The 23,806-nt window shown below is 38.0% G+C and overlaps 1 protein-coding gene across 1 annotated transcript in view; it reads right to left on the reverse strand.

Moving 5' to 3' along the window:
* The window catches only part of LOC139712105 (sperm-associated antigen 17-like), a 47,553-nt gene extending 27,032 nt beyond the window's left edge, over positions 1 to 20,521 (reverse strand). Inside the window, exons 1-11 of the mRNA XM_071623941.1 lie at positions 20,095 to 20,521; positions 18,471 to 18,611; positions 17,639 to 17,833; positions 16,639 to 16,816; positions 9,953 to 10,150; positions 9,097 to 9,278; positions 8,263 to 8,398; positions 7,258 to 7,487; positions 6,550 to 6,693; positions 3,819 to 4,347; positions 2,503 to 2,634 (exon numbers count right to left, since the gene is read on the reverse strand). Coding sequence (XP_071480042.1) covers positions 2,503 to 2,634; positions 3,819 to 4,347; positions 6,550 to 6,693; positions 7,258 to 7,487; positions 8,263 to 8,398; positions 9,097 to 9,278; positions 9,953 to 10,150; positions 16,639 to 16,816; positions 17,639 to 17,833; positions 18,471 to 18,611; positions 20,095 to 20,181 — 2,152 coding nt within the window. The 5' untranslated portion in view covers positions 20,182 to 20,521. The remainder of the gene's footprint in view (positions 1 to 2,502; positions 2,635 to 3,818; positions 4,348 to 6,549; positions 6,694 to 7,257; positions 7,488 to 8,262; positions 8,399 to 9,096; positions 9,279 to 9,952; positions 10,151 to 16,638; positions 16,817 to 17,638; positions 17,834 to 18,470; positions 18,612 to 20,094) is intronic.
* Positions 20,522 to 23,806: the final 3,285 nt, after the last annotated feature.

Here is a 23,806-nt window from a genome sequence, read left to right on the forward strand (position 1 = left end):
ACTCCCTCTCCATGATTATTTTGAGAGTACACAATATATACATTGTATTTCACAAACTTATAAGACAATTTTGCAGATGATTGAATCAGTGATTATGAACTGCAGTGATAGAATGAGAAATTAGAATTATCCCACCTCTAGAATAAAAGTTAATTATTGCAGAAAAATACTGTGCATACAACATGCTGCTCAAGTCTGGAATCATCTGTGTGTACTTGCATATCATATTAAGATATCTTGAAAACATGTACCTCAGTAGAACGATGACAATATGCCTAGTGTCCTCTCTTTCAACAAGCAGAAGAATGAATAAATTGAGCACGAACTTTTGAAAGGCTGAAGTCGTTCTTAATTGCATCTTTACATGGCTAAAATATGTTTTCAGAATATGTAACATGCTGATTATCACTGAAAGAAAGAAAAATAAGAATAATTCTTCCATAACTTTTACCATTTTTGCAATGCACCATGTGAGGTGGTTGCAATGGTTTTTATACACAAAGGTACAAGTCAGTACTCCCACTACACCAGAGCTACAACACGGTTATGCTATTCAGATAACATAAATACAGCACTTTTGAAGCTGAATGCACAATACCGGCAAGCACAAAATAGCCAACAAACACAGGAACAAGAATATCCATGATAAGACCTTTACACATATTCAAGATTGTAAACAAAGAGCAATTCACAGTTGTTGTTTTTTTTTCTACTGCTTGTAGGACATAGGTATCCTGATTAACCCTCAGATTCTCAGATACTACATGTGTAATTTCCAATAGACTTGAAACTTTGTACAATAGTCTCCTGTAAGAAACAGGTTAACATGTATCTATGCATATACCATTTGTGACATCTACATTTATCTTTCAACCTCCACTGACTAAAAAAAGGGGGCCACATCTCTATTTATGCACAAATTTATGAACAAAATGTAAGTATGCTAAACAGGGCTTTCTACAACATCATTTGTAACAAATTCAACAACTCAAACTAAACATTCCTAAACACATACAAATCAAAATTTCTTTGCTTTTATGGTATCCTTTCTCAATCTTCAGACACTAAATGCAAAGTCTGTTCCAGTCAATGAAACCCAGCACAGATTTTGTGAAGGTTTCACAGATCATTACCACTGAACACATCCATGTGTACCTGCTAGCATAATTTCTGCTTGTACAGTACACTCCCATTACAATGAACACAGTTATAAAGAAATTCTGGTTACAACGAAGTAAAAATTCAGGCCCCAACATTATCTGCTCTATGTTCTTCATTGTATATTAGTTCGGATATAACAAAATTTTGATATAGAAAAATGCCAGTCCTGAGAACTTTGTTATAATGGGTGTCGACTTATCAGTCGACTGTAACATATATTGCAATCGGGATTCCCATGTGTAAGGAGTACCACAGCAGCAGACAAGGCATATTACAAATATACATACTAATAGTATATTCATATTTACCACATATACATGTCATGCAAAACATTGACATTACTGTCAGATTGGATCTGAATGGCTTCCTTTACACCATGGATTACAGTCACCATTTGATCCTCAAGCATTTTACATTCAACGGAAAACAAATATCCACTACGGATGGATGGGTACAGTAGATCATTACAGGAGCATGCGAGAGAAGAATGAAACATTGACCAGCACTAGCTCTTGCTTCTACGACTACAGAATGCTTTAGACACATATACATAGTGGGGGGATGTACAGGGTTGGTACTGAGCTGTACCACGTGACATATATTTTTGTACCTTCATCTGCAGGTTTCACTTGGTGAACTGAACAAGAATGAAGAAATGAACATGAACGGAAAAAAATAAATGGTAAATGTCAGTCTGCAGATGTTATGAATTTTTTCCTCTGCACAGTCCTCCTGGCCGACTTTTGTTAGTACTTCTAAAGTATTTCCATCAAATATTTGGTCTGGCACTGATTTCCTCATTATCTCATTCAAATAGACAGCAAATTACACGTGTACATCAAGCTGATTCCCCTTCCCCCCACAACCACCAATAAGTCTCCATGTTTCCGGTAGTTTCGAATGTTGAGACAAAAATGAACACAGTTCAATGTTGCCTTGAGTAGAATCAGTGATCTATAGACATGTTTAAAGTCAAAAGAATCAGTCAAGCTTTTTCATGAGCTCTGACAGTGAACAAGAAAGAAAATCGCCAAAAGAAGGTAAGTTATTCAAGGTGGTGCCACATAAGCGACTTTTTTTTCTTTTTTCTTTTTTTTTTAGTGTGTGTGTGTTGTCACGTTACTGTGATACTGGTCAGAACACATTGGACTCTCTTTGAATTATAGTCCACAGGTGTCTTACTCCTAATTTAAAATGACTGTGGTCTCCTGCAATAACCATCGGTCGCAAAGCCAGAAAATGGAAATGAACAAAATAGCATGTTCTCTTCTAGCCCTAACACCTATACAGTTTTGAAAAATGCCAAGGAAGGTGAATCTCGTCTCTAAGAGGTTTACTCACCTGAGCTCTTTGCAGATCGCAGGCTACTGGCAGATCCTTGCCTGGATTTCTTGCCCTCCACTTTCAGGATGCCAGCATTGTTGGGTTGGGCAAGTAGCCCCGCCTCATTGGCTGCCTTGGCCTCCAGTTCTTCTGTAGATGACAGTCAGAGAAAGGTTAAGTTAGAAAGTGGTAAGGTACAGTAACAGCTTGTCATGTTTTGTCATACATATTTATTTTGCCTTTGTTCAATGCAATTATTATCATTTTTTTTTTTGTGGGGGAGTCACAATGTACATCATTTGAATCATTATTTATGCAAAAATATGCAGGTGTTTCACCAACTTGATGTGATTTAAAAGGAGAAAAAAAGCTGCAAATATATGTATTCAACATTTCCTCTTTTCAAACTGCAAATGTTCTATGATTTCTATACAATAGCATACACTTTTGGCAGCAGTTGTGAACTGACTTTTCTAGAGGGTTTGTCATATTAGAATATTGCATTTGAGAATATCTACATTTGAACAGTAACTTTTCTTAAACAGCAGATAATAAGAGTTCACTGTTACAGTAAGTGCATAGTTTCCTGCAGTAGTTATTATTATTATTATTATTATTATTATTATTATTATTATTATTATTATTATTGTCATTATTATTATTATTATTATTATTATTATTATTATTATTATTGTTATTGTTATTATAATAATTATTATTATTATTATTATCATTATTATTATTGTTATTATAATTATTATTATTATTATTGTTATCATTATTATTATTGTTATTATAATTATTATTATTATTATTATTATTATTATTATTATTATTATCATTATTATTATTATTATTATCATTATTATTATTATTATTATTATTATTAGTAGTAGTAGTAGTAGTAGTAGTAGTATTGTTATCATCACAATTATTATCATTTTTTGCATTTTGGCATTCTAATATCGGGGGTCTATAATGCTAGAATAGAACCAGGATGAGTTGTAAAAAAAAAAATCATCATGTCTGCTATGACACTGCAATAAAAAAAAAAGAGTGGAAAAACCCATTGGAATGCTATCAACACAATCACTAACGTAATATTAATGATTCTTACATCAAGTTGTTTTTCATAATAACTGATTGACAAATTGCCCTTCATCAATGTATATAAACACTGATTATATTCAGCATTTGAGAAATAGCCATGATAAAAATCATTGGCATACATTCTCAGTATTATGTCGTATTCTAGTGGTTATGACCATGAATAGCTACGTCATGTATACCTGCATCAAAAGTAGAAAAGTATGGAAGATGTGAGTAGTCATTACCTTCAACTTTCTGGAGATTCTCCGTCGTCAGTTCCGTTATTCCTTCAGTCTGCTTTTCTGCATTCTTCTCCTCCTCCTTCTCCTTCTCCCCCTCCTCCACCCCCTTCTCCCTCTTGGCAAAGAGCGGGTAGGGGTCGTCCCAGACGATGCCCTCCGAGATGACCTCGGGGGCGACTCGCCCGTCCTCCCCGGTACCCCTCAGGGCCAGGCTCTCGAAGACAAACTGCTTGAAGGCGCGGTCTACCTCGGCCTGGTCCAGAACGCCGTTGCCGCAGTGGTGGAGGAGCTCCTGGAGACGGGCAGCACGCTGCTTGACGACGCCCGAGGAGGGGCGGGGGAACTCACGCAGCTTGGCGACGGGGATGTAGTCCATCATCGCGAGCTCCGCCTCCACGGCGTTGAAGCCGTGCAAGCTCTTGAGGTGCTTGAGGCGGAGGGAGATGTTGTCCCCGTACTGGAGGAACTCTGGCTTGGTGAGGGAGAGCTTGTTGGATGGGGACCCACCTTCCAGCTGATCTTGTGATGCCTGCTTGAAAAGAAATGGGAGCATGGATTAGATTAGATATACATACCAGTACATAACTAGAAATGTCGCTATGGCGACTGATGCCTCCGCCATAATGCATGATTCTCCCAATAGGCGTACAGTACAATGTCTTCACATGTGTGATCCATGACAGTTTCACATAACTGGCAAAATATTGATATGACAGGTTTGTCAGAAATGACTTGAATATTCACTTTCCTTGAACTGGGTTTGCTATAATTGTCGAAGAGTGCAGGTGCACATATTTGGGGAATTGAGAATTTTTACTTGAATTCTGACAGACCCTATAAGTTTATGCATTGAGTAATTTCCAAGGTATGAAGAAAGAGTTAATTACAGTACAAAATAGATTTTTTTTTTTTTTTTTTGGGGGGGGGGGACGCATGGAAACCTGGCCTTTGACCCTTAACCTCTGACCTTTGACATTCTGGCTGGAAATTTCCTGGAGAATCTCCATTAGGTAATGCATATGTATATATTAAGTTTGAAAACTAATAATGCAAGCATTTCATATATTAGTGTATGAGGGAAACAGTAAAATATTGAGGAGTTGACCTTGACCTTTGACCCCATGACTATTGACCTACGACCCCTAAATTCCCTAGATAATCTCTGCCAGTCAGTACATGTGTATGTACCAAGTTCTATGAAGATACATTGAACCATTTGTGAGAAAAGTGATATTACAACATTTTCACCTAACCTTCGACCTTTTGACCTTTGACCTTATGACATGAAACTCTCTCTGGAGAATCTATATGCAGTAGTACATGTCTGCACCAAGTTTCAAGAAAATACCTTAGGGCATTGCATAGATATTGGGGAAATAGCAACATTTTTAGCATTTGACCTTGACCTTTTGACCTTTGACCTCTTGCCAATGTCACTAAAATCTACTCAACTAATTGTCCCATCATACATCATCCTTGGACCAAGTTTGGTGAAAGCTGCTTCATCCAGTTTTGAGTTATCACGTAAACAGATAAATTTCAGGATTTGACCTTGATCTTTGACCTTTGACCTCAGTCCGATTTCACTAAAAAACTAATCAAGTAATTGTCCCATCATACATCATCCTCCGACAAAGTTTGGTGAAATTTGCTCGATCCAGTCTTGAGTTATCGCGTAAACAGATACAATTTCATGATTTGACCTTGACCTTTGACCTTTGACCTTTGGCGGATTTCACCCAAAATCTAATCAACTAATTGCCCCATCATACTTTATACTTGGACCAAGTTTGGTAGAATTCAAGTCAATATTACTCAAGTTATCGCGTAAACGAAAGCGGACGGACGTACGGACGTACGGACGTACGGACGTACGGACGTACGGACGTACAGACGTACGGACGTACGGACGGACGGACAACCCGAAAACATAATGCCTCCGGCACCACTTCGTGGCGGAGGCATAAAAATGTTCAACTTATTTCTATGTACAGGAATAAAATCACTCTATACATCATGTAATTGAATCATGAATCAGAATGTCATCAGACTTTAATAGCAACAAAAACACAAGGAATGCCGTGTAATTCCTAAACATATCTTTGAATTCTTAAATTTTGAAATGATGACAGTACTTTGGGATGAAATCTTAAAACAATTACTTAAACAAGCTTTTGTATGCAGTTGTATTTTGAGGTGTGCGGTAAAAGCTGAATATTTTCTGGGATACTGTAAATGTTATTTTTGCGCTACCAAATTTTCACGCTGAACAAGAGTGGCTCAAAAAACATATTTGCGGGTTCTTAAATTCGTACTGTGCAATTTCTTATCCATATATTTCCTACCAATGCACAGAGAAGATAAAACTGTATTGAATATTTCCATGTGTGAAAATCTTGTCATTTGCATTAATACAAAATGTATTATCATATTACCATACCAGACTTCCCCACAATTATCACAGCATTGATGACCACCTAATCCAACAGTCAGTGGTCTTTGTCAAGATAAATACTACTGTAAGGCAAGATAATTTTGCAACATAAAATTTTTGTGAATTGGAGCCAACAAGCTTTTCCCTAGCATGAAATATTCACAAATTGCCTCTGGCATTCAATGCATATAGTGTAGACAAGAAATTTTTTTTGTGTGTTTTAATGTCGCAAATCTTGGCTCTTGTGAAATATGCAAAATCAAAATGCATGCAAACAGTCTTCATATTACAGTAACTAACCCCTCCGTCTCCTTCCTTGGAGCTGATGTGCAGTTTGTCGGCCATCTTGTTGATGTGGGCCGCCAGGCTGTGCTCCAGCCCGTCCTCTCGGGGGATCTTGGTCCAGTCGCTGGGAGGGCCGCGGTCCTCGGACGTGGCCACGATCTAAGGGAAAATGCAACAACATCAACAAATTTCACAGACCATAAAAAATCTATTCATGGTAAGAGGACTGCAAGAAAAATGGAAGTAATTTTCTTCATTCCTTTTGTTACATTCATATCTTCCTCTGTCACTTTCTCTCAATATCTCTCTCTGTAGATTGATAGATACAAGTCCAGCAGCTACAATTGTACAGGTAAAAGACATAAGTGTATGGATAAATATATGCATGCATACAAAAATGTATACATACGTATTCTCACATATCATACAGTCACTTGCTCACACATTACTATATAATACTTTACTTACATATTACATACTGTACTTTCTTCAATACATTTTACATACATAATACAGTTTGTATATACAGATTGTACACATATAGGTTAGCATAAGTGTTTACATTACTTGAATGTAACTGAAAGTGTTTACATTACTCGGATGTAACTCAAAGTTTGATTTCATAGATAAATCAACACAGTGGTATCATACACACAAGATGTGGCTATGGACTCTCTTTTTCATGAATTCTTGAATAAATTGTGAGTTTCTGTGACTGCGTACCTGTTCCAGCATGCAATGCATGATGAGGGGAACGCTGACACTCTCCTGTGGTATGCTGTCCATCAGCTCAGTGTAGTAGCGCGTGTCCACGTCGGCGGACACCACGATGGGTTTCAGCTCGGGCGGGGCAGCCGCATCGGTTGGGGGCTGCTGCTGGCCGGCAGCTTGGGCGGCAGCTGCCTGGGCGGTGACCGGCGCATTGGCAGAGATCATGGACTGGGTGTCACCAACTAAAGGGAGAATGGGGAAGGGCAAAGAAAAACTTTGATTACTGTTCAAAACAAAAAGGACTTCGTTATTCTGATGAACTCAGCTACAATTTTGACTTTGCAAACCACGTATCAAAAAAGAAAAATTCCTAACCCGCTGTGTGCTTGTAAATATCTGTAGTAAATAAACCGTATTATAATGTAAATAACACAGTCTGCAAGAATCCTATAGAAGGAGGCAGACTTAATCAGAAGAAGAAGAAGAAGAAGAGGACAAGATGATTTTGCTACAACACACATTTCCAATAGACACCTGCCTGAGTACTCAGGACTGGTCTTCAACAGTTCACGTAACTGTGAGTTGTTTGAATCATTAATGCTATATTCAAGCTCCCCTGGTTTTACAGAGTTTGTACATTCTAGACCTTCCAATGCTGACATTTACTAAAAATAAATGAATGGGAGAAGATATTGCACAAATGTGAGGCTTCATTCTTCTCCCATACATCCCTATTAACTGGTTTTCACAATAACAGGAATACAATGTTGAATTTTACTTGTTCCCTGATTAAAACAGAGGGTACTCCTATTACACAGGAATGGTTGGCAGGTTGTGATATTCTTGTGAAAACAGCAATCTCCCTTACGCTACCAATAGTATTTACATTACAATCATTTCTAAGCCATCGATATTTCATCGTAATTTTTTTTTTTTGTGGATACATTGCAATTTGATGTCAGCACAATCTTCCTTCTACAGTAACATTATCTGGTATGACCGACAGAAGGTACCGACCTTGTGAAGCGTCTTGGACCATAGGGATCTGGATGAGCTTCATGTTGGCCAAGAAGTTGCGGTACTGCCTCTCAGCATCCAGGAGGTCGTACATCATACAGGCCACGTCCTCAAACATGTCTGTCCCAAACTGGGTCTGGCAACGGGAATGAAATGATATAATTATTATGGTCGGATTTATATGATATGATAGTCGGATAAATGAGATATTGTGATAGGATACATAGAATAAATGGTTGGATATATAAGATTTAATGGATATACAAGATATAACGGTCAGAAACGCATATGATATAGTTCACACAGCGGACATGTGGTTTAATGAGGGATCGGGAGTACCAAAGCAATAGTAGGGAGCTTTAGATTTTAGACGCGCGGACGTTCAAAGGGGAAAAAACATGGCCTGAGCGTGCGCAGTAACTTGACGTGCGCTACTGCGCACGCTCAGATCATGTTTTTTTCCCTTTGAACGTCCGCGCGTCTAAAATCTAAAGCTTCCTAATATCACGGGTTAATGAAAACACATACGGTATTCACATGTATCTATATTTACAGGCTATGCCATATACTCCAACTCAAGATTTGTCCATGGTTGATACTACTTCAAATCATAAGCCCATGTGATGACATGGACACACCATGCCTAATCTTCTTGAAGATAGATGATATATCTATGTGACATGAAGACACAATACATGTTAGAAGTTGTACCTGCATTTACTCTTCAAGTATTGATCGTATGTTAAATTTGAACAATCCTCATCTACATTGTATATTCAAGAATGTGAACTCTCATTTATTCCTGATAAAATCTTGGCTGCCATAGACACTCACTCTCTTCTCATTGTCCTTCATGTCGTCCGGAACGATGTGATTCTTGACAAGGTATGTGAGCCGAGCGATGTCCTGGAGCTTGGATCCCTTGGGGGCGCTCTTCAGGAGAGGTTCGTGCTGGAGCCAGAACTTCTCCAGGCTCGCCTTCTGTTTCTCCTTCTTCTTCTTCTCCTCCTCAATGACTAGTAACAGTGATAAAATATGAAAAGAGGAAAAATTGTAAGTATACATGATAGATCAGTTTAGTTTCAGTTTAGTTTATTTGCATCAAACATTAAAAATATACAGAACACACAATAAAACAAGAAGGTAGAAGATGGAATACAATATACAAAGTTTTTAAATCATACCACATACAAGTCAAAGTAATGCTACAGTATGAAAATAAGCAAAGACATTTGTGGGGCAACTGCGAGAAAGGAAAAAGCACTTGTGAGTAGCTGATCCATGTGCTACAAGATCAATTCAGAATAACTGTGCTATGCCTTACTGGTATCATAATTGAATCTAGATCAAAGCCACATAGTTCTTTATCTTTTCAAATGTCTTGATAACAATTCCCACAACATCTTCTCATCACCTCATACAAAATCAGACCTCTGGACTTTACTCTCTCCTCCTCATATCCACAATTGACTACCAACATCATCGATCCTTCCCATGACGAAGGCCAGACATCTGCCACACACTCTTGTCACATGACTGCATCCAGCGAAGCAGCGATGCTGGTCAGATGAGCCCCACTTAAGTGCTGCCCATCATACATCCATCCTCTTCTGACACTTAGACCTGAGACATGAAACCCCCTTGCCAGCATGCTTTTCTACCAGTGACCCGGAGGCCCCGCCCTACCTACCTTCCGGTGGCCTGTCATCCTCGTCCATCTCCTCCTCCTCCTCCCTGCGACGCTTCTCGAAGAGGGAGTAGTCCTCCGCCTGCAGCCGGATGATGCAGTTGATGTGGATGCCGAGGTCGACCAGGAAGGAGAGCAGGGGCGCCTGGTCAAAGCCCTCGATTATCACGTAGTGCTGGGGTCCATCATCGGGTTCATCGTCTGGGCAAGATTTAGTGAAAGCATCATTAGGAAATAATCTCATGAAAGTTATCTGTCAGCACACAAATGCAATAAAGACGTAACTAAGAAGGGCAAAAACTTGAACACTTGAGTTTAGCTTTTTGCCTGTGCAGAAAATTTCATATTGCTACAAAGACAAATGAACATCATTTAATATGTATCACTGCATACAAGCCTAAACATATCAAAGGCATACTTGACTCAGGGGTCGCACTTAACTTTTTTTTAACTAGCCAGGCGGACTACTTAGAATCAATTTTGACACTGAAGCAATATTTTGGCTAGACAGACGGACTAGTAACTACAGAATTTTACGATTTTTAGCTAGTCCGACATGATTTCGGGTGGCCAATGGCCAGCGGACCATCGCCAATTTCGAACCCTGTTGACTCCTGTTCCCGTTTTATATTACATCATTTAAATGTTACATAATCTGGCACTTATCAATGATAATGCTAAAAAGCAAGACAAATTACTGATTTTTCTGGAGTAAAACGTGCAAGCAGGTAAACTTTATTCCGCTTTTGACATTTGTAGAGCAAAGATCCATCTCAAGAGTGAATGCAGGGGACAATGAAAGTATATCGTCGCTGGGGTGACAAGACCTTGTATCTGCAATGTTGGTGAAAATGACTTTTTTGGATTAATGGTCAAATAATGGGTTAAGTAATGTCCTGTCCAAATCCCAACTGTCTTACTCCAAAAATGAAGCCACCACGGCATGTCAAAGGAAAGGCTACCCCATTCGCCACAGTGCTTTGGCCGCCATGTTTTTTGGCTCTCTTGAACATTTGACATTTTGTAGATACGAGGTCTTGTCCCCCAGCGATGATATCACATTCAATTCAACCCTCTTCATGCCCAGGCACTCAATAACATACAACACTGTGTAACTTGCCAAGCTTTTGTCATCAGCATTCAGTGACCAAGCATCCAAACTTGACCTAGCTGTCAAGTTTATAGGGAAGCCAACTCAGGTGTACCAATGTTCATCAGTCAATCATGAATGGCCATGGTGACATAATCGAGATTACATAAATCTCTACTCAATGACAATTAGTTTCCAGACATCTGTGCCAAACGACATACCCTTACAAAAAATAACCATGAAATTTAAGGTATTACCATGGTAAAACCTCAATTACCATAGTAAAACCATGGTATCGATGGTATTACTACGAGTACCACAGAAAAACCATGGTGATGCATGGTGATACCACAGAAAAACCATGGTAAAACCTCAATTGCCGTAGTAAAACCATGGTATCGATGGTATTACTATGAGTACCACAGAAAAACCATGGTGATGCATGGTGATACCACAGAAAAACCATGGTAAACTATCATTACCATGACACAACCATGTTACTGATACGTATAGGCCTACCATAGAATAACCGTGAAGTCTATGGTATTTCCATGGTCTTACCATAGGCGCCACAAAATAACCATAGTAATAGTATGTTATAATTTTTATACCATAGCACTACCATGGTATTACTACCAGTACCATGGAAAAACCATGCCATCTACTGTACTTGCCTGGTATAACTATACAGGTACAATAAAATAACTATGGTGATGCCGGGTTATGGCCATCATACCATGGCGTCACCACGGTATTACCACTTGTACCATGAAATAACCATGGTATATAGGGCATTTCCTCAGTATCGCTGCACTAATTAACCATGGATATACCATGTAATAACCATCATACCATAGCACGGTTATGGCACTACTAGGCCTACTTGTACCATAGAATAACCATGGAGATACCATATAATAACCATCATACCATGTACTACAACCACAGGGTCTTTAATTGTACCGCAGCATATATAACCATAGTCTTTATGTTATCTTCTGTATTTCTAAAGGTACACAAAATACCCATGGTGATACCGTGGTTCAACAACAAAATATCAATTATGATATTCTTATAGCTGAAAGGGATTGTACAGTAGGTACTGGTTGAGATGAGGATTCAGATTTATAACTTTTTTTTTCATTCAGATGATAAACCTCTTATGAAATATGAAAGAGCATGTACAGCTGTAATTTCAAGAAGGATTCAACGTTTTGAAGAAAATTCGTCTTGAAATGGCTGAGATTACCAATCCCTTCCCCCCCCCCCAAAAAAAAATCAAAATGAAATTGACAGGCCCCATCTTTCACTAGGAGCTCTTTGTTTTAATTTGTTTTTAGATATCTCAGTCATTTCTCAGCCTGTTTTCATTAAATAAACGTTTGAGTCCTCTTCTGCTCTTTACCATTTCAAAGAGTGGTTTCTAAATATCTCGCAAAACGTTACAAGCTGAATCCTCATCTCGTCCAGTATTGTATACTCCCTTTAAATGTCAAATAATGACAAAAAAGGTACATTCTCTACTGGTATCACAAGGAAAAAATGGTCCCATTATAGCTATCCGTTTGACCCAACTTGTTCAAATAGTTGCAAACTGGAAGTAGGCCGATACTCGTTCACATTACCATGGTGTGAATTACCATACAGTTAAAGATGAAAATTAATACCAACTCACACCATTCCAGCTGACACTAAATTGAATGAGCTGGCACACTCTGAAAAACACCAATCAATTCCAGCTGAATATATGGCCTGGCTCTAAATCATTGATTATGAAGTTTTATTTGTACCAACTGGAAAACATGCCGCTCAACTGGCAGATTCACTAGTTGACTCCACTTACACAAGTTGACTCCAAACTAACATTTCATTCCAACTGACAGACTGAAACAAATGAAATAAACTGCGCAATTGTCTACCAATTAGAATTTATTGACATAACCTACAGATTCACCACTGGATTCCAATTGCAAGAAACGGAATAAAGTGTCATACTGAAATATCAACTACCCGATTCCTGTATAGATACAGCTGGACATAAACGGGCCCTTAATAATTGTATTGAAATTGACTATAAGACACAACTGGCAGATTTACCAGTTGATTCCACTTGAAAGCGATGGAATGGACTGGTACACTGAGAAAACATAGCTGACTCCAGTTTGAACAAATGGATCAAACTGTGATGAGTGAGTTAATAATAACACACGTAATAGTAGTAGCATATTAGTACTGGTGATAATAATAATGGTGATGATAATAATAATAATAATAATAATAATAATAATAATAATAATAATAATAATAATAATAATAATAATGTCTTATCCAGGAGAGCCTCTCCACTGTTGCCACTGCTCTACTATACCACAGGGCCCTGCCATACCACTAACAGTTGAACTGTTCTAATGAAAATGACAGATTAAAAAAATAAGATCTATTGTGTGAACTGGAATATTAAAGCCTATTGGTTGATTCCAGTAGGAAGAGATAGACCAAAGTATGTCCTTTGACAAAGTGGGATCAACTGGACACAACAAGCAGATTTTTCAGTAGATGATCCACTTGAAAGAAATTGTGTGAAATGGCATACAACAACCAGTTGATTCCAGTAGAAACAATGAGTGCACATTCGAGTTCAACACCCACAAATCATACAGCCAACAAATCAAACAACCCATAAATTTGACGCCTAGCGAACAAGGCCTATATGACTGCGACACTAGGTAAATAAGGCCCACGACACTTTTACAATAACGTAAGCCCCATGATGCAATGTCGAGCTTGTGGGCCTTATGACTTGTGGGATGACCCCGAAAAATTGGACCAATTTGGTGCAGGTTTAATCGACTGGACACAACTGGCAGATTTACCAGTAAAAACTGGCATACTAAAACATCAACTCCATGATTCCAGCAGATTCAGCTTTTTTGAACCAGGCTCTTGTATTCCTGTTGCAAATGACTTGACACAACTGATAGATTTATTCAACTTGAAAGCAATGCAGATTTAACCTACATGCACTTTGATAAAGTTTAGGTCGTAACAGTTAGTAGAACCAAGCCGGGATAAATGGACCAAACTGGCATGACTGGGGAAGTTCATACCAGTTCATCAAATCTGGCAGTTTTACCAGTTGATTCCACTTTTTAAACGATTATAAACGTACCAATACATTACAGTCAAAACTATTGGACCATTATGAGTATACTTGCAACAAATGGGAAAAATCAAAATATATATCAACTGATTCTAAAGGTAAACCCCTTAAACTCTAAGGGACGTGGCAGGAGAGGGAAGGGCGGAATCCACCCTCGACGTTTCGAGTCTGCGATGGAAGAGACCCTGTCATGAGACATTTTGACTTTTTTTTTCAAGTTTAACTTCAAATTCATTGTTGTTTTTTCCACAGCAAAATAATATATTTGGTGAACATAAATCTCGCTTTCTTCAATGAAAGTATAATGCATGTAATTTGTACAGAGAAAGCAATAATTGAAAACCTAAAGTAGGGGTACAATGCAATGGTTGCTGAGGTAACAAAAGTGAAATAAATGAAATATGCATTGTATGAAAAAAGGAGGGACCCACTAAAAAGACAAAGCTTGTGAAGTGCGGTCCCTTCTCCGATTGAAAAAAAAAATCGATGCAAAGATTGATTGAAAACAGCAACAAAGAAACTCTTGAAAAATCTGACTATTCTTTAGCGGAGCGGATCCAGGAATTCCGTAAATGGGGGGGGGGGGAGGGATCTGTCATGGTGCCACTTCCGAAATTAAAGGGGGCACACACGCCCATTTTCATTTTGTTTTCTTGTTATTTATTTATTTATTTTTATCTTATCAAAAATTAAAGAAGGGGCCCCCTGGAGCTATCACTGCTGTAACATTAATCACTGCGATTGATTGATCTTATGCTAATTATGGTATAAAAGTGGTCAATGAGAATCTCCAATAAGAAAACAAAGGAAAAAGTTAAAAAACAAAGAAATACATTTGAAACTCCAAAAACAATTATATACATTAAAAAAATGGCTTTTGGAAGTCCTTTAATGTGTGATGCATACAGTCTTTAAACATGTAAAAACAGACTTACAAATAATTAAGAAATAGACTCTTAATGCTTTTAATTGGGCTAAAATAAGATGTTGAGCCTAATTTTCACAAATAACTAATTGATGAATTAAAATTAGAAATTGACAATCAAAAAAAAATCTTAAGATATATAAGACATAATTTTGTAGATTACAATGTGGTTGTAACACGTGCCAAATTTCGCTATAACGATCGTAATACTAAAGGTCAAGATCTTGTGGGGGGGGGGGGGGTGGTGAGGCAAAATTCCCTCCCAAAATGCAAATTTTAGCATTTATAGCCAAATAAGCCCGGCCCGTTAAAAATAAGCAAACTAATTAATTCTGTATATATAACAGTTCATTTGTTTTGGAACTAATTCACATTGTGTGTTATCTCATACAAATTCGAAGTACGACCCAAAATATTAAACCGGTACGTTCATGTAATAAATGTACAGCCTGTATTTAGTATATGTGTGAATGTGTGTATGTGTGTATGTGTGTGCTTGTGTGTGTGTGGGTGTGGGTGAGTGCAAACACCCGGTTAGTACTAATATATCCACGAACACAACTGACTTCTTCCCATGCAGTTTAAACCTCATCTACCCAACTGGAAAATGTAACACAAGTTGATTCAAGTTGCACGATCCTTGTTTTGACTTGGTTTCTGTATCGCTCATGAATATTCATGAGAGAGCATCTAACATGCAAAAGGAGAGAAAATTGATAAAAGACATAAAAACCCAAAGTATATAGTCTGGGTTTAAACTTTGAAGTATGTTGGGAAATTTCTCTTTTGTTACCAACTATTTTAACTTGTGTTATAACAATGCATATTCATATTTTGATAGGACTAATATTATGTATGACATGTAGTTAGTAACCATGCCTTAAACCTTTTCAGATATCAGCCCATATATAACAGAACTGATACACTAGCAATGTATCTAGGAATAGGAAGTATACTCTAGGTATACAAATAGGTAGACCTGTGTAGAGTAGGATGTAGGTCTTGTACAATAGTGTAGAAACAGGTGTATGCGATTCGAGGCCATGTTCAGTAGGTACCATACTAGTACTGCATGTTGGAAATACACAATCATTAATGTTATTTTTCTTTTCAAATTGTAATATCATGGTAATTTTACCATGGTAATACCATGGTAATACCATGGTCAAATCACCACAGTACATGGTAAATTCACCTCAGAAATACCATGGTATTGTACCATGGTACCGGTACCATGGTATTTGGTAAGCACAGTAATACCATGGTAATATACCATGGTAGGCCCTACATGGTAAGAGCAGTAATACCATGGTATTTTGCCATGGTAATACCATGGTAATGTACCATGGTTTTACTAGGGCAAAATTACCAGGTTTCCATGGTTCATTACCATACCATGGTATTACCATGGTAAAGCCATGGTACTTTTTTGTAAGGGTAGCAAGCACTCCAGCGTGCAAGTCAATCAGCAAACAAAGCGCAGAAAGGGTCAATGACCTGTCGACACGTCTCACCTATGTACTTGTTGTCATCGTCCTCCTCTCCCCTCTTCTTCAGCTTGGACTCCTTCTTGGGCGACGGCACCTCCGGGGACTTCTTGCCCTTCCCCTTGGCGGGAGACTTGCTCCGGGCTCGCTTTCCTCCGCCCGTTTCCTTTCCCTTCTTGCCGTCCTTGGCGCTGCCGTCAGCAGCCTGGGAAAAGGGGATCAACATACACAGTCACCTCTAACAATCCTTACATATTTTTCCCTATCAAGCATTCCTTTTGCCAGGCTCCATTTGTGGAAGGATGGGTTTGGTCTCTTTCTACTTATGTCCACCTTCAGGTCAACTATTTTCTATTCAATTCATGCATTCATTGTATCTCCACTTCTTTTAATCTCCAAAGCCACTTTTTTTTTTCAGCCTAAAATTAGTCTGATAATTCTGAGCTGCAACCAGTTACTTTATATATTACTAATCAACCCTTGAATGATGAAAGGATTTTTTTTTTTCATTACTTCAAGATGCATAAGGGTTGTAAAACAATTTTATTACATGGGATTACTTTATTACATCTTGCTACCGGGTAATAGTTCTTCACACATTACATTGCAACATTTCCTACATGTGTATGCTTCACGTAGACAGTCATGTTAAAGATACACAATACCACATGTAATCTGAAAACACACTCTCACTGAAAGAATAAGTCTTATTGCATCCCAGTGATAAATCTAAGCCTTAATTTTGGGCTAACTAGTGTCCCAAGTGTCTAGCTAGCATGGCAAATTAAATAGGATACATGACTAAATGATGCGTTTCCACTCATTTTTCAATGTAAATTGTTCTTTTATAGAGTCAACAATACCGAGATAAGAGTTTCGTATCTCAATCTAAGTCAGGGAGGTTACAAATGTAGGAGAAAAAAAAAACACAAACAAACAAATGATGATTTTATTTGTTCCACTTTGTGTCTACCTGACACAATTCCTCTCACAAATGACATCACACAAAAAGACACCATTTGCCCACCTTCTTCTCATCCTCTCTCCTCTTCAGGTCAGCTTCCTTGATGGCCAGCAGCTTCCACTTGAGGAGTTTGGCCAGGAGCGGCTGGGGGATCTCCTCCCCCTTGTCCAGGTACTCTGCCTTCACCGTCTCACAGATTTCAGAGAACTGCGGCACATCCTTTGGCTTCTTAACTTTGGCATTCCCAAGTTCGATGACCTTTAAAGGCAGAAAAGGGCATGAAGTTATTGCAGGGTTTTTTCTTTTCTTCAATATGTGCCTCTGAAATTGTTCAGAGATTAGCTCTGACTGTATGCACTGCCATCTTGTTATTCCACGAATGGTTCACACTACAGGGGTGGAAACTATTGTGCAATAATTCTATTCATACATTTCTTATTCTATTTTTATTTATTCATTTGTTTATTTATTTTTTTATTATCATTTTTTTTTTTGGCACAGGGCAAATTTCAGTGTGCTGCACCCGTCGATAATTTGATGAAAAAGGATGTTTTTGCATATAATCTAACACCTGTCCACATAATTTTTGCATGTCATAATTTTTGCAATAGTTCTGCATGCAAAATTCATGAAAATTTCCCCACAACAAAATGCACATATCTCTGTTATAATTTCAGCTTCTGATGTTAACAGGTAAACAGAGATTCCCAACAGCATGTGAAAAAATATTTTACACAAATTGAACTATTAATTATTGATTAGATATAAAAAAAAATACATCACAAATAACAGATAAGGGTTTAGCTTTAAAAATTGTTTAACCTTTAAAATTAATCCTAAAGAGTTTGTCTTTATTCAAAAGTCACAGAGCTCAGTTTATGACAAAAGGGCTTACCTCCTCTATCAGGGTTTCTCTGTAGATGACACTAAAGAGTCTTCTCAGCTTCGAGTTGACAGCACTGGAGAGGATACCAGCGTACTCCTTATCATCAAGCTGGTTTCCTATGACAAACGAGATGCAGGCCTTCCAGCTCTCCTGCAGACCAAGAGATGATTGTCGAGACAGGAATAATTAAACAAAACAAATAAAGTGAGGATTCAGAATAAGCCCCATCCCAATAATGGCCAAATGATCACAGAAAATCCTGAGTAAATTACAGGAAACAATTCATTCAGAAACCTGCAGCCACCTGCTGGACCTCCGTTACTGCAAATCAAACTGAGCAGCCTTGTTTTCACTTGCACCTTTCACTTTTTATTGTAAATATTCCCAAACGTCACTGTCGGCCATAGACGGCACATACATGCACCCCATCCCAGTTTAGCTTCCAGAATGAGCTGCAAAAGAGATTACTTCTAGACTTCTAGATCTATTTGTCTCTCTGTCATTCGTGTTCTGTTTCCGTGCTTGTACTCGAGTCTATTATTACTACTAGACTAGTATACAAATATACTTGGCCTTGAGAGTTTCTTGTTAAAACTATGGGCCTCGGTGACTCCAAACTAGTCCTATTCACTGAGGGGCGCAGCCCCAAAGTGAATAGGACTAGTTTGGAGTCACCGAGGCCCATAGTTTTAACAAGAAACTCGAAACTAGGCAAAGTTTATTTGTTTTATATTTTGGATCAAAAATTTGAATAAAAAGTGAATATCATTATAGACCGTCTATAGGCTTAGCCGCACTGCGGCGGCAGCGCAGCGCCTGCAATACGCAACAGTGCGAGAGATCGGAAATTGAAAAACGTAGTAGCCGTGGCACCGCCAGAGTTGCCCGTCGCATGTATCCAAGCGCTCGTATGGCCGCTGCAAACCTGAACACTAGAATTCGGGACCGGACGCGGACGGGTACACTTGATTGTAAAGAAGGGTGATTGCAACATCATTTTGCAAATAGTATACTATTTGCAAAATGTCGTCATAAAAGTGACGTCATTTTGCAAATAGTACGTCATGGAGTGTCAAACACACCAACACTCTAAAATAGTTCAAAATACCTAATATCACGTGAAGCTCTTTTAACCAATTAATGGAAGACAAATTTTTGATCCAAAATATAATAAATCTTAGAATGGGTTAGCGTTAACTTAGATCTATGACAGTATGACTAGATCTATTGATCTGTTAGTTGAGTTAAATTTAAATTCTTGAATCTTTGGCTATGTCGTTATGTACGGTACTAGATTCTAACGGTTAACTGTTAACATTTTAGATAGATCCAGAAAAAAAGGTAGACACGTGACTCAAGGAAGACAAAGGCAACATGTATATTATATTATCAACATAATAGCCGTAGTGGAACCAGCGCAGTTTACAAAGTAATATTACAGATTTGCCACGCTGGGCATACGAGTCTTCCAATTTTACTTGCAGCTTGCAGCTGCTTCACAACACAATGGGCATAACACCAGCCAGCCGGCCCGGTCGGTCGCGGGCAGGCCGGGCGAAGGCCAGCATCTTCCTGCAGATCAGTGACTGCCGCCGCTGAGCTGCGCTAATAAATTTCATCCACTTGGACTTACCTCCTCAAAAGGAGTCGCTAGGAGGCCAGATTCCCACCTCGACACTCCTGCCGATCCTGCACCACTCTTTGCTCGTTTCTTTGACATTGTTGAAGGTGAATTTATCACTCCATTTCAGAAATATTGCGAATATTTAATCACTTTTTCTACGTGATTTATGTCTTGATCGTCGACTGTCGTTGCCAAGGTACACACTGCATGCGAGTGCGTCACATGAGGGCGACATTTCAAATGTGTGTGCTTAAAGGACAAGTTCACCTTCATAAACATAAGGATTGAGAAAATGCAACAATATTAGTAGAACACATCAGTGAAAGTTTGAGGAAAATTGGACAATCGATGCAAAAGTTATGAATTTTTCAAATTTTTGTGTTGGAACCGCTGGGTGAGGAGACTACTACAGCTTGTGAGTCATATGCGTACAACAGTATAAAGAAAATGTAAAAGAAAATTCAACATATTTTCACTTTTTTCGCATAATAAAAGAGCACTTGACTTGCCTCTTTCTAAAGGCAGGGGGAATAATATTACCCATAACATTTGTCGGTAACGAGTCAGGGGAATGTGTCCTTTTTTCAAAAGATGGAATTTTGTTAAATTCTCTTTATATTTTCCTTATATTGTTGTACGCATGTGACATCTAAGTTACTCATACACTGCAGTAGTCTTCTCATCCAGCGGGTACTGCACAAAACTTCAAAAATGCATAACTTTGGAACGGATTGTCTGATTTTCCTCAAACTTTCAATGATGTGTTCTACTAATATTGCTACATTCTATCAATCCTTATGTTAATGAAGGTGAACTTGTCCTTTAAACCTTGTCAAAGAAAGAATAGTATTTGAGAGCCTGCGAACAAATCAATGCAATGGTTGCGACAGTAAAGCCCTTCCTAAAAATGTCTCTGAAAATACAACCGCAACATACGGTAAATTTCTTATAAAGGGAAAGCCCCTTACGCATTTTCATCTCAAGTTTGCAGTAGTTTAAGATGGTTCTCATTCTTAAGCCTATGCAACTGTTAAAAAGGAAATCCACCCCAAAAATAAATTAATATACTCCTAAAGAAAGAGAAAAAAAAAAAGGTTCCAAAAATGACACAAATCGGGTAAAGAAGTAAGGAACATATATTATGATATTTTGAAATTTCACATTTTTTTTTTTAAACATTGCTTGACCAGTCCTTATGAATAATGAGCGTGTTGGTGATGTTGCACCCTCACTTATTTTTTTCATGCATAATTCATTATATGAAATTCGGAAATATTGTTATTTTCAGCTGATAGGGCCTATAGGTAAAAGGATATACCCATGCCAAAATACATCACAGGTAACATTTGTTATTTTTAACTCTTAGTCCAGTCAAAATACGACAAAAAGTGGGTGAACCCACAACTAATTGCAACAGAAACGATTCCACTTGCATTTGACCCGGAAGAGCTATTAAAATAACGTATTAAAAGTTCCCTAAAATTCGAGTGGTGGATCAGTGTCTAATTTGCATAAATTCAAAATGGCCGCCATACAACCTGTTTATGCCTACGTAGTATATCTCGGGATACGTAACCAATAGAAAGTAAATTCCGGTTTCTAAACCTATGTTTTTTAGGTCAAGGAATACAATTATGTTATCTGTAGCAACTTTCAAGCATCCCTTTATATAGTTTTTGCATATATTTGCATATAATTATATGCAAAATGGCCGCCATATTGCCTGTGCAAACCCGTATCTTCGTATACCATTAATGAAGTACACTCAGGAATAAGTCGCTATATATTATCTGGACATAAAACCCACAAAAAATATATTCTGGTGTCTAAACCTATGTTTTTTTTTAGGTCAGGGAATACAATATAGCAGTAACTTTCAAGCTTCCCTTTATACATTTCTTGCATATATTTGCATTTAGTAAATGCAAAATTGCCGCCATAATTCCTCTACAGGCTTATATCTCTATCTGTAAAAGGTACCCAGTGGTGGTGTCTATGGTCTTAATTTTACTGCTGAAAGTCACTGTTGTAGAAAACGTTCCAATCAGGAATAATTACCTATATTTCACTAAAAATTTGTATATATTTATACATAAATCTATTCAAATTAAGAGTAGCTTATATCCATAAGCTACTCTACAAAAGTTTCATGTGTTTGGACATTTGTTTAGAGAATGTTCTTGTCATATCAGGGTACCATGTCACTCACTAATTGCACTTTCTGAATAAAAGACCCAGGGGTCCAGCCCTCACTGAGTATCTCAAGTTCACCTTCCATCCATTCTTACAGACTATTACATGGGAGAGAGGAAATTGGAAGACTTTGGGAACCTCTAGGGCCATATCTACAAGCCTTTAGGGACCTCCATGGTCCAGGGTGGCATGATGTTCATATATTCATGACACTAGCAATAAATGCACCTACAGTACTAAGTTTGTTGAAAATTTGACCATGTTTTCAAAAAGAGGATCAAAAATCAAAAGTGGCCCCCAATAATTTGGTCCCAGCCCCAAGGCGTCCGCACCTATCTAGGTATTATTTAAGGTGCCTTTGGACATCCTGTGGCCTGGGGTGGAGGGAGGGGGGGGGGGGGGGGTTGGGGTATATATATATATATATATATATATATATATATATATATACATAATAGATGACGAAGTATGGTGGTAATGCATTTCAGTTCAACAGTGCTATTAATTCAGACCAAATTTTCGACGGATACATTCGTCTTCCTCAGGATCGACAAAGACAATTGTGAAGAAAGTCGAAAATTTGGTCTGACTAAATAGCACTGTTGGACTGAAATGCATTACCACCCTAATTCGTCATCCTTTCTGTACTGGTACCAACACATGGATTACAAGTATCATATATATACATATATATATATATATATATATATATATATATATATGAGTCCAAACATGTTGCGAATTCACGTATTGGCTCCAATTTAACGAAGAATAAACCGGTAATGCAATATTTCGCCAATATAGAGTTTATTGAGCAACTCAAATTTTCGGTGGCTTCCATCCACCTTCTTCAGGAGTCTCGAGACTCCTGAAGAAGGTGGATGGAAGCCACCGAAAATTTGAGTTGCTCAATAAACTCTATATTGGCGAAATATTGCATTACCGGTTTATTCTTCGTTATATATATGTATGTATATATACAATGTGTAATATTTCGAAAACAAGTTAAACTGCGAAAGTAAACTTAAATCTATATATGCAATCTCCAAGATATTCAACTTTGTACATTATACCTAGCTCTGTTACACTTGGTTCTACTTTTGTGTGTGTGTGTGCGTGTGTGTGTGTGAGGGTGTATGTGTGTGAGGGGAGTTTTTTTTTATAATAGATTCCTTAATTTCGGGGTTCTGGGACCTTTTGGACATGGTGTCTATTTGAACACCTTGAAAGTCTATCATCCTTAGGATGCTACTTGCCTAGTTTGTTGAAAATCTGTCATTACATGGGTTTTTTAAAGAGAACCTGGAAATGGTTTTTGAAAATGTATGCATGACCGACGACCGGACAGTACAGAATATAAATGATGGCTATTTTCAATATTAGCTTGAACCTTTTTTGCTGTCTTGAACCTTTGGCTAAGATGAGTTTAAAATCTAATGAATCAAAGTCAATTGATTTCAAGAAAACTTTCTTTCGTTTCCTGTACATTATTTTCATTTTCTAGCTTGTGATAATACAGATACTAAGG

Source organism: Diadema antillarum, unplaced genomic scaffold (assembly GCF_040938485.1).
Source record: "Diadema antillarum isolate AM-2024a unplaced genomic scaffold, OU_Dant_1.0 seq00001760_RagTag, whole genome shotgun sequence".
NCBI classification, from domain to species: domain Eukaryota; kingdom Metazoa; phylum Echinodermata; class Echinoidea; order Diadematoida; family Diadematidae; genus Diadema; species Diadema antillarum.